This window comes from Gallus gallus, chromosome 9, assembly GCF_016699485.2.
Source record: "Gallus gallus isolate bGalGal1 chromosome 9, bGalGal1.mat.broiler.GRCg7b, whole genome shotgun sequence".
Taxonomy (NCBI): Eukaryota; Metazoa; Chordata; class Aves; order Galliformes; family Phasianidae; genus Gallus; species Gallus gallus.
This window is the reverse complement of record NC_052540.1, coordinates 4678656-4691348: the sequence shown is the minus strand read 5'-3', so window position 1 is coordinate 4691348 and position 12693 is coordinate 4678656. Positions and strand designations below refer to the sequence as shown.

Genomic DNA, 12693 nt, shown 5'->3' with positions numbered 1-12693 from the left:
ACAGCAGCACAAATCCACACTTTTCAGAGATGATGCTGTACATTTAAGAAGAGATTTACAGATGAAGTGTGTATCAAATGTATAAAACAGTTTCTATTTGATAAAACACGAGACCAGAAGTCTTTGGTTTGGAAGAGAAAAGCATAACGCACACAGAACCTACAGCAGATGTATGTAAAGTTACAAATAGCATGAAAAAAACACACATTATGAAACCCTATTTCTCCTTTCCTATGCAAGCCAGAAAATTAAGCTGTGAAGCTCATTTTCGTGGAAGAACACCAAAAATAGAAGCCAATTGAAAAAATAATTTGACAAATACAAGGAAGTAAAATTCAAGGGCAGCTAAATGAAGAGTTAAGGAACCAACGTGACTTAGAAGGGTCACATGCAAAGATTATTGGATGGATGCAGTAACGGAAGTATCACCATAAGCTCACTCTGTTTCTCATGCCTTCCCTGCAGCATCTGCTACCAACTACTGTCAGAGAAAGGAGAGTGGACTAAACAAACTAATAATCTCATCCAAGACAGATGTTCTTCAACAGAGCATAGCAATATCCTGTTTAAAATCAAGCCAGCATACAAAACAACATGAGAAAAACTGAAAGGCACTTTTGTAAAATAATTTCAGGTTAAGACAAGTCATTCTTTCTCACTTCTACTTTCCTAGTGCAGTAAAAGCAAGATGGGTAAGGCCAGACACTGAGGTTTGCTCAGCAGCTCCACACTGCCCTGGAATTGTTCCCAAAGCTTACGCAAAGCTGTGACAAATTGTTAGCAAATTTTAATTGTGCAACAACTCCCTGGCTGCACACACAGGACAGATCTCGTTCTGTGTAAGGTAACTGTAGCTAATATTATTATAGTTATAATAATCTAATTAGAGGCAGCGAACTAACAACTCTTTAGTATTGCACATGTGAAGAGGCATCATTTCCAGGCTCTTGCTGCATGTAAGTAAGGAGGCACAAACCCCTATATCTGCAGCTCACATGACAGGTTTGGCTGCTGCTTGAGAGGGCAGGCTAAGCTGAACCCATCTGCTTTTGAAACCAATCAGTCTCTCAACCCGCTTGACTTCAAGGCCACATTTTTAGCTCTTTAGCTGCTTACTGGCTGAGTAAGCAGAAGCACAGAGAGCTCCCAAATCAATTGCTTCCAATTTCCATTTCCACTCCCTCCAAGAGGGGAAGCTGCTGACAACCCACTTGTTAAACTTGTTCTCACACATTTCTAGTTTTATTTCCCAAACTTCAGCCCAGTCTCTATCACCTTCCAACCACGGGCACACTTAGAAACTAACATAAAGAAGCAGTGAGCTGGCTGGGAGCTGAGGAGTGTTGGTGACCCGGTTTGCAGAGCCAGAGTAAGAAGGCAACACACAGGTGTTTTGGCTTTTCATGATCTTCACAAAGCCAAAGTTATCTTATACGTAAATACCAGACGTTCTTCACAACACTGGGAACCTAGCTAGCCCTGATTATAATCCCACTGGTCAAACATGTTTACTACCTTGTATGGAAAAGAAACACTGCAAGACAAAATGCTTCTGGCTACCAGAACACATGCAAAGAACTCCTGCATGCTGTTTAATGCAATGGCAACACCACCAGGTCACCATGGAGGCAATACTAACACTGCAGGAGATGAGAGATGAGAAGAGCTGCCGTGTTGTCACTGCAGGTTAGTCGCTCCTCTGCCAGGTCTCTTTTGATTTGCAAAGCAAACAGATACCTAAAAGGTGAGAGTAAGAAGAACAATCTTAACAGGTTGTGAGAACTTAAAAACAGCTAAACAGTATTTTATATGCATCAACATCCCCCTAATTCTTCCTCTTTCCAAAACTAACATAAAACAGAAGACTTTCTACTGCAGACAGCCAAATAAAACTAAGCACACAAGCAATCCACTTGCACAGTACAATTCATCAGTGTAAATGAACATGGAGAAATGAAGAAGCAGATGGAAAACTACTCTCTTCAACGAGCTTGAGCTGTGAAGTAACAGCAGCTGTATTTTTTTAGATGGAAAGAACCTTGAGGAAGACTTCAAGTGATTTTATCTACTGCAATAGAGACGAGGGAGCATTACTGATGCTGGCATCTCATTAGGAAACATAATTTCTGCTAAGACTTATTTCATTCACTCAGTGGTTGCATTTTCCAGGACTATGATATTAGCAGTCTACAAAGACAGCAAGAAATTAAATTTACTTTTCTTATACACAATATTAATTCTCCAAAGTATTTTCCAATACAGTAGCTAAAGGAATATTATTAGTCATAAAGTGCCTGCAGAAAATACAAGGGAAGAAGAGAAACGTGGCAGGACTGAAAACGCAGTGATAAGGACTGACTTTGTAACCTAATCCAGTATTAATACGTCTTTAGGAATACAATGTTGGAAAGAATGTGCTTTCCTTTTTACTTAGAAGGTACAGTAAACGTGTGACATCTCGTTATTACAAACATCTGAACTGGTGATAACTGTGAACAGTAAAACATGTTTGCAGGTTCTAGAATACTTAGTGAGGATTTAAATGATAAACCATTTATTAATACATGTCCTGATTATTTTATATAGGTTCTGTTTATAAATACAGGAGTTTCCTCCATATGCTGCCTCTTTCAATGCTGTGATGGTTGGCAAGCCCTTACCTGCACTATTTTCTGGTTTGAAAAATATTTTTTCCAATAGCATCGATCTACCAACACATCTTTTCAAAATGTGACGTGACCCAAAAGTGCTGTTTCAATATCTTCAGTGTAAGATTTGTTTGGAAATAGATACAACACCCTCCTATTTTCACCTTTGTTTCAGTGGGTAACGCAAACCAAGTTCTTCCAAAATACTTTACCTTGTATATTCCTCTTGCAGCTGGCCTGGGTCTGGAGGGAAGAACTTTACAGCCAGACGAAGCATTGTAGTCTTTGGTCCTGTCAGAAAAGTTAGTCATGTCACAAGTGTTCTTTGTAAGCACATGCGCACTGTGTTTCCCAACATGCACAGAAATACAGCCCACCAGAGTCTAGCCAACCTTCAGCTCACTACAGTGGGTCTATGGGGTACAGATGATCCATGTCAAACAGACACAGCCAGGCTTCTTTTCAAACTCTATCTGTAATACTCCCAGGGTGCAGAACGTAGTGAAGTAACTTCATGCAACAGAAGAGCCATGAAGGAGTTTCCTGACTTCACAGAAGAGCTCTGCAGGTCACCCCATGAGGTGTTCCCAGAATGCGAGGATAGGACATACATGCTGTGTGGACCCATCACCTCTTGTGCGACTGTCCTGACCCATTAACCCCAAAGCAACACTGTCTCGGTACCTGATTTCTATGCCCCAGACGTCCAACCTAATCCTCCACAGATCCATCTTTTCCTTTGCTAACAGAGGAACAAGAAATTTTGCTTCCTGCCAAATGCTGTCTCTTTACTGGGAGAACTTTCAGACCATCAGAGCTGTGATGAAGAGCAGCTCTCAGCCTCAGAACTACCACTGCTCTGCTGAGCACAAATACTAACCCACCAATCCCTCATTAGAGTACAGCATCTAGAGGCTGGAAATAAAACCTTATGATGATACACCAAGTCTACATTTGGCAAAGACAGATGCCTTATTTTCAGGATTTTGTAATTCTTGAGATGCACCAAACGAGGAAAGTAAACAGTTTTAAAGGACCATACTAAAAAAAGAAAGAAAAATAATTACTTTGATTTTCTGAAATTGCTCCTAAGCTTTGGAAAACCTCCACAAAGTTAAGAACAGGCAGACACATCAATCACACCCAGCAACAGGGAAGTACTGTTGCAGGAGCAATTTTGACTGTCTTCTTGCACCTGACTTATGTTAAAGGACAATAAACGAAGACAGAACTGCATCTGTGCTTTTATAATACTTCTGCATCACAACTCCACTGTTTGTTTTTATTCTTGCCTTTCCCCTAAGAATAATCCTCATTCTACACAGGAGAACTTTTAGCATAGTGCAGGGAAGCACTGGGCCATTCTCAATCAAGATGCAGAATTCACTGTAAGAAATCAAATCTGAAAACAAAGGAAGAAAACAAACACCAAAACAAAGCACCCTGGGGGTAATGGTTAATAGCAGCCCCATACAAACTGGCAGTCCTCAGAGATGGTACCCAAATTTCATCTGTGTACTGCATGCCTATCAGGAAGTCAAATGTCTGAATGTACACTCGCCGTCAAAGGAAAGCCCTGCTGCAACCAAATGCCACGGATGTGAAACCCCATTCCCTGTACATTGCTTTTCTCAGGGAAAACAAACATGCATAACAATTAAAATTTAGATCAATTTAGATCAACACACGGCAACACTCTTCTAATTTCGAACGGTTTGTTGTCTGACTGGGGGCACAGTAACTGCAGCATTAAAAATAGGCTCCACGGAGATGTTTGTGCAACAAACAAACCTGCACAGACACACACCACTGCTCCTGTTAGACCACAAACCACAGCACTTCACTGGGCTACGGTAAGGCTGCCTACATGCCTTCTGAAGCTAAGCAAAAACAAAATCCACGTCATACAAAGCAAAGTTTTCTATATCCCCAAATAGGTGATTACCTATGATGGATCTGAATGGAAATCCTGATCATCTCATTTTTTTTTTATTATTATTATTTTTAGAAGGCACGTCTAAGATTCAGACCTTGGCTGAAGTAGAGGACACCCTACTCTGGGTGGCCCTGATGGAGCAGGAATGGGATGTGGTAGACCCAGAGGCACCTCCGACCTCAGCCTTCCTGTGACTCTCTGAAACTTCACGACTGCACTGCCAGGGACCCTGAAGCTGCAGTTGCTCACACAGTGATATCACCACCTCTGCTCTGTCAAGGAAGCAGTTCCCCAGAGGAAATGTTAAGAACGAAAAGGGGAACATCCATCCTGTTGAAATTCTCTGAATGTCAACCAGGTCTGAACAAGTCAGAACACTGGAGAAGGCAAGTGCAGCTTCTGCAGTTCTTTTAAAAAGCAATCAGCCCTCAGAAAGGATCATGATTGCAGGTATTACCCCCCCTTGCTCAAATATTCCTCTCTCTTCCCATTTTAAGACAACACAATTCAGAAGAGCTCACAAACAGCAACTGTTGTGTTTCACAAGCTCTACACCAGCTGATCCAATCTATCTTGATATTTATCACTGAGAAAAATCATACGCTCAGTAATTTTCCATTCCACCCACCACACACTACATAATAAAAACAACAGGTTTGCATGCCCAAACAGGAGTCATTATCACCGCCACCAAATACAATTTTCAGGGAAGCATAACCAGTAAATCAAGTAGTAATTATGAAAGCAGCCCACATAAAGTAAATGCAAATTAAGGAAAACTTCCTTTTTTGAAACTACTTACTCCGTACTTGTTTAATAACAGGTTTCATAGGTTCCAGCCAAATCTGAAATTGAAGGGAAAAAAAATGACAAACTGGCATTCATATCTGAATACAATGTGAAAACGTCAATAGGAAATTCAAACTAAGTAGGTTATGCATATGCATTTTTCCCTCACTGTAGCAATTTCTTAATTTCTTCGTTTCTTCTTGTTCTTTATAAGGTGCTTATCTAAATTGACATTTATCAATACAAAAATCCCTGATCTGTGCCTGAAGTTCATCTGGCCAGAGGAGGAAGGGTCCCTTCAGAGAGAGCAGAACATCAATGCTGAGGAGACCACTGCCAAACCAACGCCAGAATGACAACAGAGAGAAACCAGAATACAGAATTACAGAAGATCAGAACGAATGGGAGATCCATAATGATTGTTCAGGGAAATTAACCAAAGGCTGAATTAACTAAAGATAAAACCACTAAAGTTGCACATTTAATCTGACTCTGTAAGCGCTCTACCAACTACGCTTTGACTTACTGATTTTTAGAGGAATGGAGGATTTTATTCACATGCCTGGAGGTGGAGACACCAGCAACTATATAATTGCTTTACATCTTTTTGAGGTTTAACAAGTAGAATCTGATCTCCCTCCTCTACTTTAGTGGCTGTCCTTGTTCTGATGAGTAAGGTAGGAGCAGTAATCACAGACAACCCTACAGAAGACTCCAGCAGGACCGGAACCTTCAGCAGCCTTTTTACTGTAATGAATTTGTTGGGGAATTATACGTACCCAATACGACTGGATGTTCTGGAACTCAATTCCGAAGTAGTCCGATTCAATTAAATTCAGGTGCTTGTAAACTTCTGCCAATAATGCCTGCCCATAATATTTTGACTAAACAGGAAAGCAAAAAAGAAAAAGATTAAGATAAACTGATTTAATAAATAAAATACTTTTCTAAAGTTTTCTAAGATGCCGTATCTCAAAGATCTTTCACATCAGCATTGACCACCTTTGTTACTTCAACTTTGCAAATACCCAATATGCAAACATAGCTCAAAACAGACAAGTTTCATAGGACCGCAGTGACTGAAGTTGGAAGGGCCCCTGGAGGTCACCTATTTGAAAGCTATTTGCAGTGCCCTCAAACTGGCAGTGTTTGTGTAGCTGGGGGTTGTGGTCCGCATCGCCACATGGCACAGTGACTGCCCCAGCCCCACACCAGGGCTCAGCTCCACACCGCCTCCTTCAACCACACCACTGTATGAGGCTGCCTCTGCCACCAGATCTGTAATGCAGCCCTCCCCGCTGCCTTTGTTTGGTTGGGTACAATGCCACAAAACCAGCACTGTGGTAATGTGGGAGAAAAGGGGAAAAATCTCAGACCCCAAACGTGGCAGCACCTCACCATCTATTGCCACACGGCTGCAGCAGTTGCTGCAAGGACTGTGCTGCTTGTGAAGGCACACATCAGAGCACAGAGATTGTACAGACAAGAGTTCAAAGAGTTCTCACACCCCTCGTTACCCGTTCCAGCAACGCACAGAAGCTGCCAGGAAGCAGGGAAAGCATGAACTCATCCCAAATGTACGTGCTGGTGGGATGAGGCCTAACAGCCAGTAGCACAGCGCTGGCCTGGCACATACTGGATACCGAGGCTGGATCAGGCCCTGGGCAACATGATGGAGCTGTGTGTGCCTCTGCTCACTGCAGGGGAGGTGGACAAGGACCTTTAAAGGTCTCTTCCAACTCTAAGGGTTCTATGATCCTATAGCACAGACCCTCCCAAACTGACAATGGAAACTCACCACGCTCTTTCTTTCTCTCAGCACAGACTGTGAAAAAATCACTTCCCCTCTCTGCCTTGTTTCCATTAACACGCGCCAGCAAAACACACCTAGGCATTCACACCACTCAGATCTCGTTTATTTGGAAAAGCCAGAGCTCCAGAGGATACCATGGTTTTCCCATTGCAACAGACACAAACAGCTCTGTAGTGGACTCTCTCAGCTCAGAACATTACATCTTTTTTAAGGGACAAACACCGTAACACGTTAGTAATGTAATAATTCAACAAAACGTGCAACTGAAAATATCTATCAAAGCACGGGCTCTGTAGGTTGAAGTAGAGAGGGTTTAAAAAAAACACCATAAAAGTTAGGGAAATTGTTTTGTATTAAGGAGACTCACAAAAACTCAAGAGCAATTGCTTCTTACAAGAAAAAGAATCTCTGCCTATGATTTTAGGGCTGTGCAAGTTGGTGAAATACCTCCATATCATTTCAAAGAAGCTTCAGTGAGAAAGTATGATAACTCTGCAGGACTTCAAGCGTGGAACAGCTTTGGTAATGTGACCAACGTGAACAGTCAGGTGGATCCAATGCCATAACAATGGAGGAAAGAAACAAAAGGACAGCAAACAGTAGGAAAGCAGCTCGTTTCCTCATCCCTGCTCTCATGGGCTATGGTTACCCATTAAGGCAGCCACAAGTGTGAAGCACAAGTCAGGCAAATTCACACAGCACAAACACCATTCCTTGAGGAAGCTTTGGGCATCCTGTTGGATCAATCCATTGAGGCTGAACCCCCACATAAACCTGCAAGTGAGCAGAAACGTTCCTGGATATGGAGCTGTATCAGCTGTGTCATCTCCCAAGCACACAACACAGAGAAGCGCTCTCCTCTTTCTCCAGACAAGTCTCGTGATACCTAAAATGGTACTTTCTTTCTAAGAACACAGCCCATTTAATTTTTTTTAATTTATTAGGTCAAATCTTTCCTTGCAGAAGACATAATGGGTATGTTTGGGTTTTGTTCTGAAGAAAGCAACGATACAGGTAAACCACATCATCTTCCCTAATAACATTTTTGCTCTTCTGTCTCCAGGCCCATCGTTTCTCAGACCGCCTGCCACAGCATCCACGTGCTGCTGGAGAAACATATGATGAAAACTAAATTCTTAATTTAAAAAATATCTTGCACAGAAACGCATACTTTTTTATTATTATTGTATGCCTACCATTCACAGGTATCATCGAGCTCATAAAGGAATTCTTTTTAGCCAGCAACATTTGCTGAGGACGTGTCAGTACCATAACCAGCCTTGTGTACTTCCATCTATTGAAGATGGGACATGGCAGCATGTCCCTTTGCAGGTAGGCCCATTAATTTCCACAAGTCATTGAGCAGAAGATGTGCTGCAACAATACACCACTGATTTCTCATTTGTGAAATGAGATGTAATCCTAATTCCAAGCACTGCCTGGATAAGATTAGTAAGCTCACACTAACTTGTGAACAGTGCTTGGTGACAGTTACACAGCTCTGCAGCCAAACTGTGCTGTTATGAGAAAGAAAATTGTCCTAACCATGGCTATTTAGATACAGCTGTTAAAATTAACCCAATCAAACCATAATGTACTTTCTCCCAGTCTCTCCACACACCATCTTTAAACTGATTTATGCCTCCATGACTCTATGAGCTTTGTGTCTCATGATGGCCCACTTGGCTTCATACTCCAGTTCTTAGAAAGGGCGTTCATAGCATAGACATATCACAGAGGCAGCTCTTTTATTTGACTGCTAAGGTGCACTCCACTTAAGACAACCTGGAACAGGTACAGTTCAAGTGATGAAGGCTGACTAAGATGATCAGGCTAGGAAGAACATGCTTCAGGTAAAGAAATTGGGAAGTTGGGATGACAGATCTAGTAACTGCCTACAGCTATTTGAAGGGTAGTCATGGAGATGACTGAGCCAAACTCTCCTTGCAGTAGTGTCACAGCGAGGGTCAATGGCCACAAATTGCTTTTCATAGGTTCAAGCTGCATGCCAGGCAACACCCAGATGGGCAACACAAACAGGGTACACAAAGAACCCACAAAATTGCCATCGGTGGAGGTTTTCAGGACTTGGCTGGACAAAGCCATGGCCACCCTGACCTAGTGATGGCAACAGCCCTCAGGAGATCAAGAGACCACTGGAAGTCTGTGCCAATCATTGCTTCTTTGATTCTCTCAGCCTATTTGGGAAGGGAACTGTGGCTGAAATATTTTTACCTAGTTTCCATAAGCAATCTGCCCTGAGTTCACCAAAAAAGCTTCCTTCCTTTAGGAGACCTAACCGTGCCTTGTTAGTGCTGCACTTGAGTCTTGAGGCAGGACTGCATTGCTGTTTACAGCCCCTGGCCTCATGGGCCAGAGCCCAGTCAGCTTCAGTTCATGCAGATAGCCTAAACACTGCCCCCAGGGCTCGGGGCAGCTGTAAACCAAGCACAGAATGAATTAAACACATACTTGTCCTGCCTCATCATCACCTGTAATTGAGATCTCACCCTGAAATTAAGAAAACCAAACAGATGAAATATTAGCATAAGTATTCCATCATCTCAGAAAGCACAGAAGCACAGTGCTGACAGCCTTCTGCTGCTCTGCACAATGCTCACAAATCCAGGTGATAAAGAGACTGCTCTATCCTTTCATTCTCTGAATTCTACTATTCAGAGTCACTTTGAATATCATAGAAGGAAGAGAAAGATGGGGGGGAATGAAAAATTAATGAGATTGGGCAATAGAATAATAGAGCAAGAGGAAACTGTTACAACTGATTAAGTTCTAAAGGTGCCCTCCAAATATGAAGTGTGAAATTATTTCACTATAGTTTTATAGTTATTGCCTAATTCTTTTTACCAACTCTAAATGTAGGTGTCACTTACAGCAACAGGTTAAAAAACTCAGTACAAAGCAACCTTCATGCTCCGTTTTTAAAGATTTTCTTTAAATAGACATGAGTTACAAAGCTTGAGATGGAACACAGCCCTTTATCCCAACCCAAATCTAGTGGAAAAAAACCTCCTTATAGCTATTTAGTTCCTCAAATTGCCTGTTATGTTTACCTATTTCAAGTTCTTATGCTGTGATGTAACCAACCATCCTCTCTGAGACGCTTCTTGCAATTTCAAAGCTTACAGAAATGCCAGTTTAGCTCTACGGCAGACAGCTCCGTATCATTGCTCAGCCTGCATGAAAGCAGCAGAAAGCAAAACCTTCCAAGGAATTACTTAATTACTGTCGCTTTGACGTCAGGGCAAGAAGCTGCATGAATGCCTCTCAGAAAGGGCCCATTTTCAATATAAGCTCACAACACGGCATGCTTTCCATTCCACAGTCCTCAATTACTCTTTATATGCTGCCAGGATGACAACTAATGGTATTACTGAACTACTACATTATTCCACACACAGAGAGATATTAAAAAACCCCCAAACACTGTACAAAATGAAACAGGCAGCTAGCAAAAGCTTCCCCCAGCAACCCAGCCCTCACTTAACTACAGACTCTTAAGAAGTCCTCATGAGAAAGCAGTTCAGTGGAATAGATTTCTTCAAATAAACTCATATGTTCAGCTCACAACTCCTTAAAGCCATGCGAGCGTGGTACCCCGACAGCAGTGCTGCAGATGGTGGTGGCACTAACCCAACTCCATGCAGCAACCCATGCCTGTACTTAGGGTGAATAACGCATTCAGGCTGCAGGCGCTTCAGCTAAAGCTTTGCAGTCTTCATAAAGGTTTCCCCCCCCCTCCTCCCTCAAAGAGCTATGAGATTCTGGAATTTACATTGAAATTACTGTCTGCCTAAAGAACAGATCATCTTTCCCAGGGAAACAGGAAGATGAGGCAGGTGAGCTGAGCAGAGCAACAGCATTCTCTGGGGTTACCCCACAAAGAAGAGCTGCTCAGACCTCAGCTGCCCACACGTGTGAAGGAGCAGCCAGCCCAGCCTGTGCAGTTTGTGCTAGTGAGAGATTGAGGGACAACGCAATGCAAATTCAAGAGCACTAACAAAAGAAAACAGGAAAATTCACCATCAGTGCCTGGCAAAGACGGTGTTCGGAATGGTTTTATGTATATATAAATTCACTGCTGCACACGTTCAGTTTCTCCTCCATCTCCAACCAGGATATGGGGATGCCCATTAAACTCGGGATTACACACAGTGATCTTGCTTTCATGTCGGTGCTGCATACTGGTTTGCAGGGGAAGATCCTCCCTTTGCTGCACCATCCTAGCTCAGCAAGACAGCACAACAAACGAGGCACACACAGCATGTATTTATGCAGACTGCAGTTCAGTATTATCAAAACCACTTCTTCCTCGCTACCTCCCAAATCTGTCCTCTAGAACATCTTAACTTTCTGCCTCCACATATCTTAACATTAAAACAACCCCCCCCCTCCAGAAAAAAAAGCAACACTATTTTTGTTAAAGAAGTCCTCCTCTCATTTTCCAGAGCAGACAAACTGCCCTCGCTCAGGCTTTCCAAAACCAAAATACAATTTGGCAGCAGTCAGGCTGGAAAAGTTTCAGTCCGAAGGCCAAGAGTTGGGAAAAACGGAGAGTTATAAAACAGAGGTACAGAATGGAAACTTCTGTGCAAGCCAGAGCTGCAGGAACCACTGGCTGCCAGCTGCAGCAAACAGCAGCTGACATGGGACTGTTCCGAGACCAAACCCTCCAGTAAACAGCACACGCATGGAAGGAAGCAGTTTATCTCTTACACCGCTGCTGACGAAGGGCCAGGGCAGAGCATACAGTTAGAGGAATCCATTTAAATCGAGACTCCCTCATTTAAATGCAGTGTTGTTTTTTTTTCCCCCCCTTTTGGTGCACTTCAGTGGCCTGAAAAAGTGATCTCTCCTTTTTTGGCAGATTGAAAAACAGGCGTCGATGATTACATGCAGGAGTTACACCGAACTTGTTATTTCCTTCCTTAACCAGAAATATACAAACAAGTCGGTGATTGTAGAGCTCTGTTTATCTATGTTCCTTCTAAAGCCTGTTAGATCTCTGTCCAAACGTAGCTTGAAATATCAAAAACACTTGAGAAGCTCCCTAATACTAAACATCATGAATGTTATGTGTAAACAAAAATGGCATTTATGAATACAGACTATGCAGAAACCATATTTATTATAGAGAACGAGGAGGCAAGGAATACCATTCATTAAGTAGCAGCTCTCTAAATCTCTAAAGCTCTCTAAAATGTGGGGATATTAAAGCTCCACATCTAGTTTTTAACACAGAGGTTGGAAAAGTAAAGACAGTCATCTTTTTTTTACTACTTCTTAAGTTTCCTCTATCTTGATTGGAACAAATAACTCGTACAGAAATGGTCCCTGCCTCCATACACAGACATGGAGACCTGCTAAAGGGAGATGCATCATTTCTCTAAATCCACGTGCTCAGCCCTATGTGCCTTCAATGCTACTTAGCATTCTGAACATTCCTTCTGTCACATCACGCCATGGCTGTTTCTACCTGTCACTTACCA

General features: G+C 42.4%; 1 protein-coding gene across 11 annotated transcripts in view; it reads right to left on the bottom strand.

Moving 5' to 3' along the window:
• The window catches only part of FARP2 (FERM, ARH/RhoGEF and pleckstrin domain protein 2), a 59054-nt gene that overhangs the window by 34927 nt on the left and 11434 nt on the right, over nucleotides 1–12693 (bottom strand). For all 11 annotated transcript variants that reach the window (XR_006930848.1, XM_015277082.4, XM_015277080.4 and 8 more), the window contains exons 3-6: nucleotides 6153–6257; nucleotides 5387–5429; nucleotides 2861–2939; nucleotides 1640–1737 (exon numbers count right to left, since the gene is read on the bottom strand). Coding sequence is in view for 10 of the 11 variants with exons in the window: in XM_015277082.4 (XP_015132568.2) it covers nucleotides 1640–1737; nucleotides 2861–2939; nucleotides 5387–5429; nucleotides 6153–6257 (325 nt within the window). In the remaining variant the exon portion in view is untranslated. The remainder of the gene's footprint in view (nucleotides 1–1639; nucleotides 1738–2860; nucleotides 2940–5386; nucleotides 5430–6152; nucleotides 6258–12693) is intronic.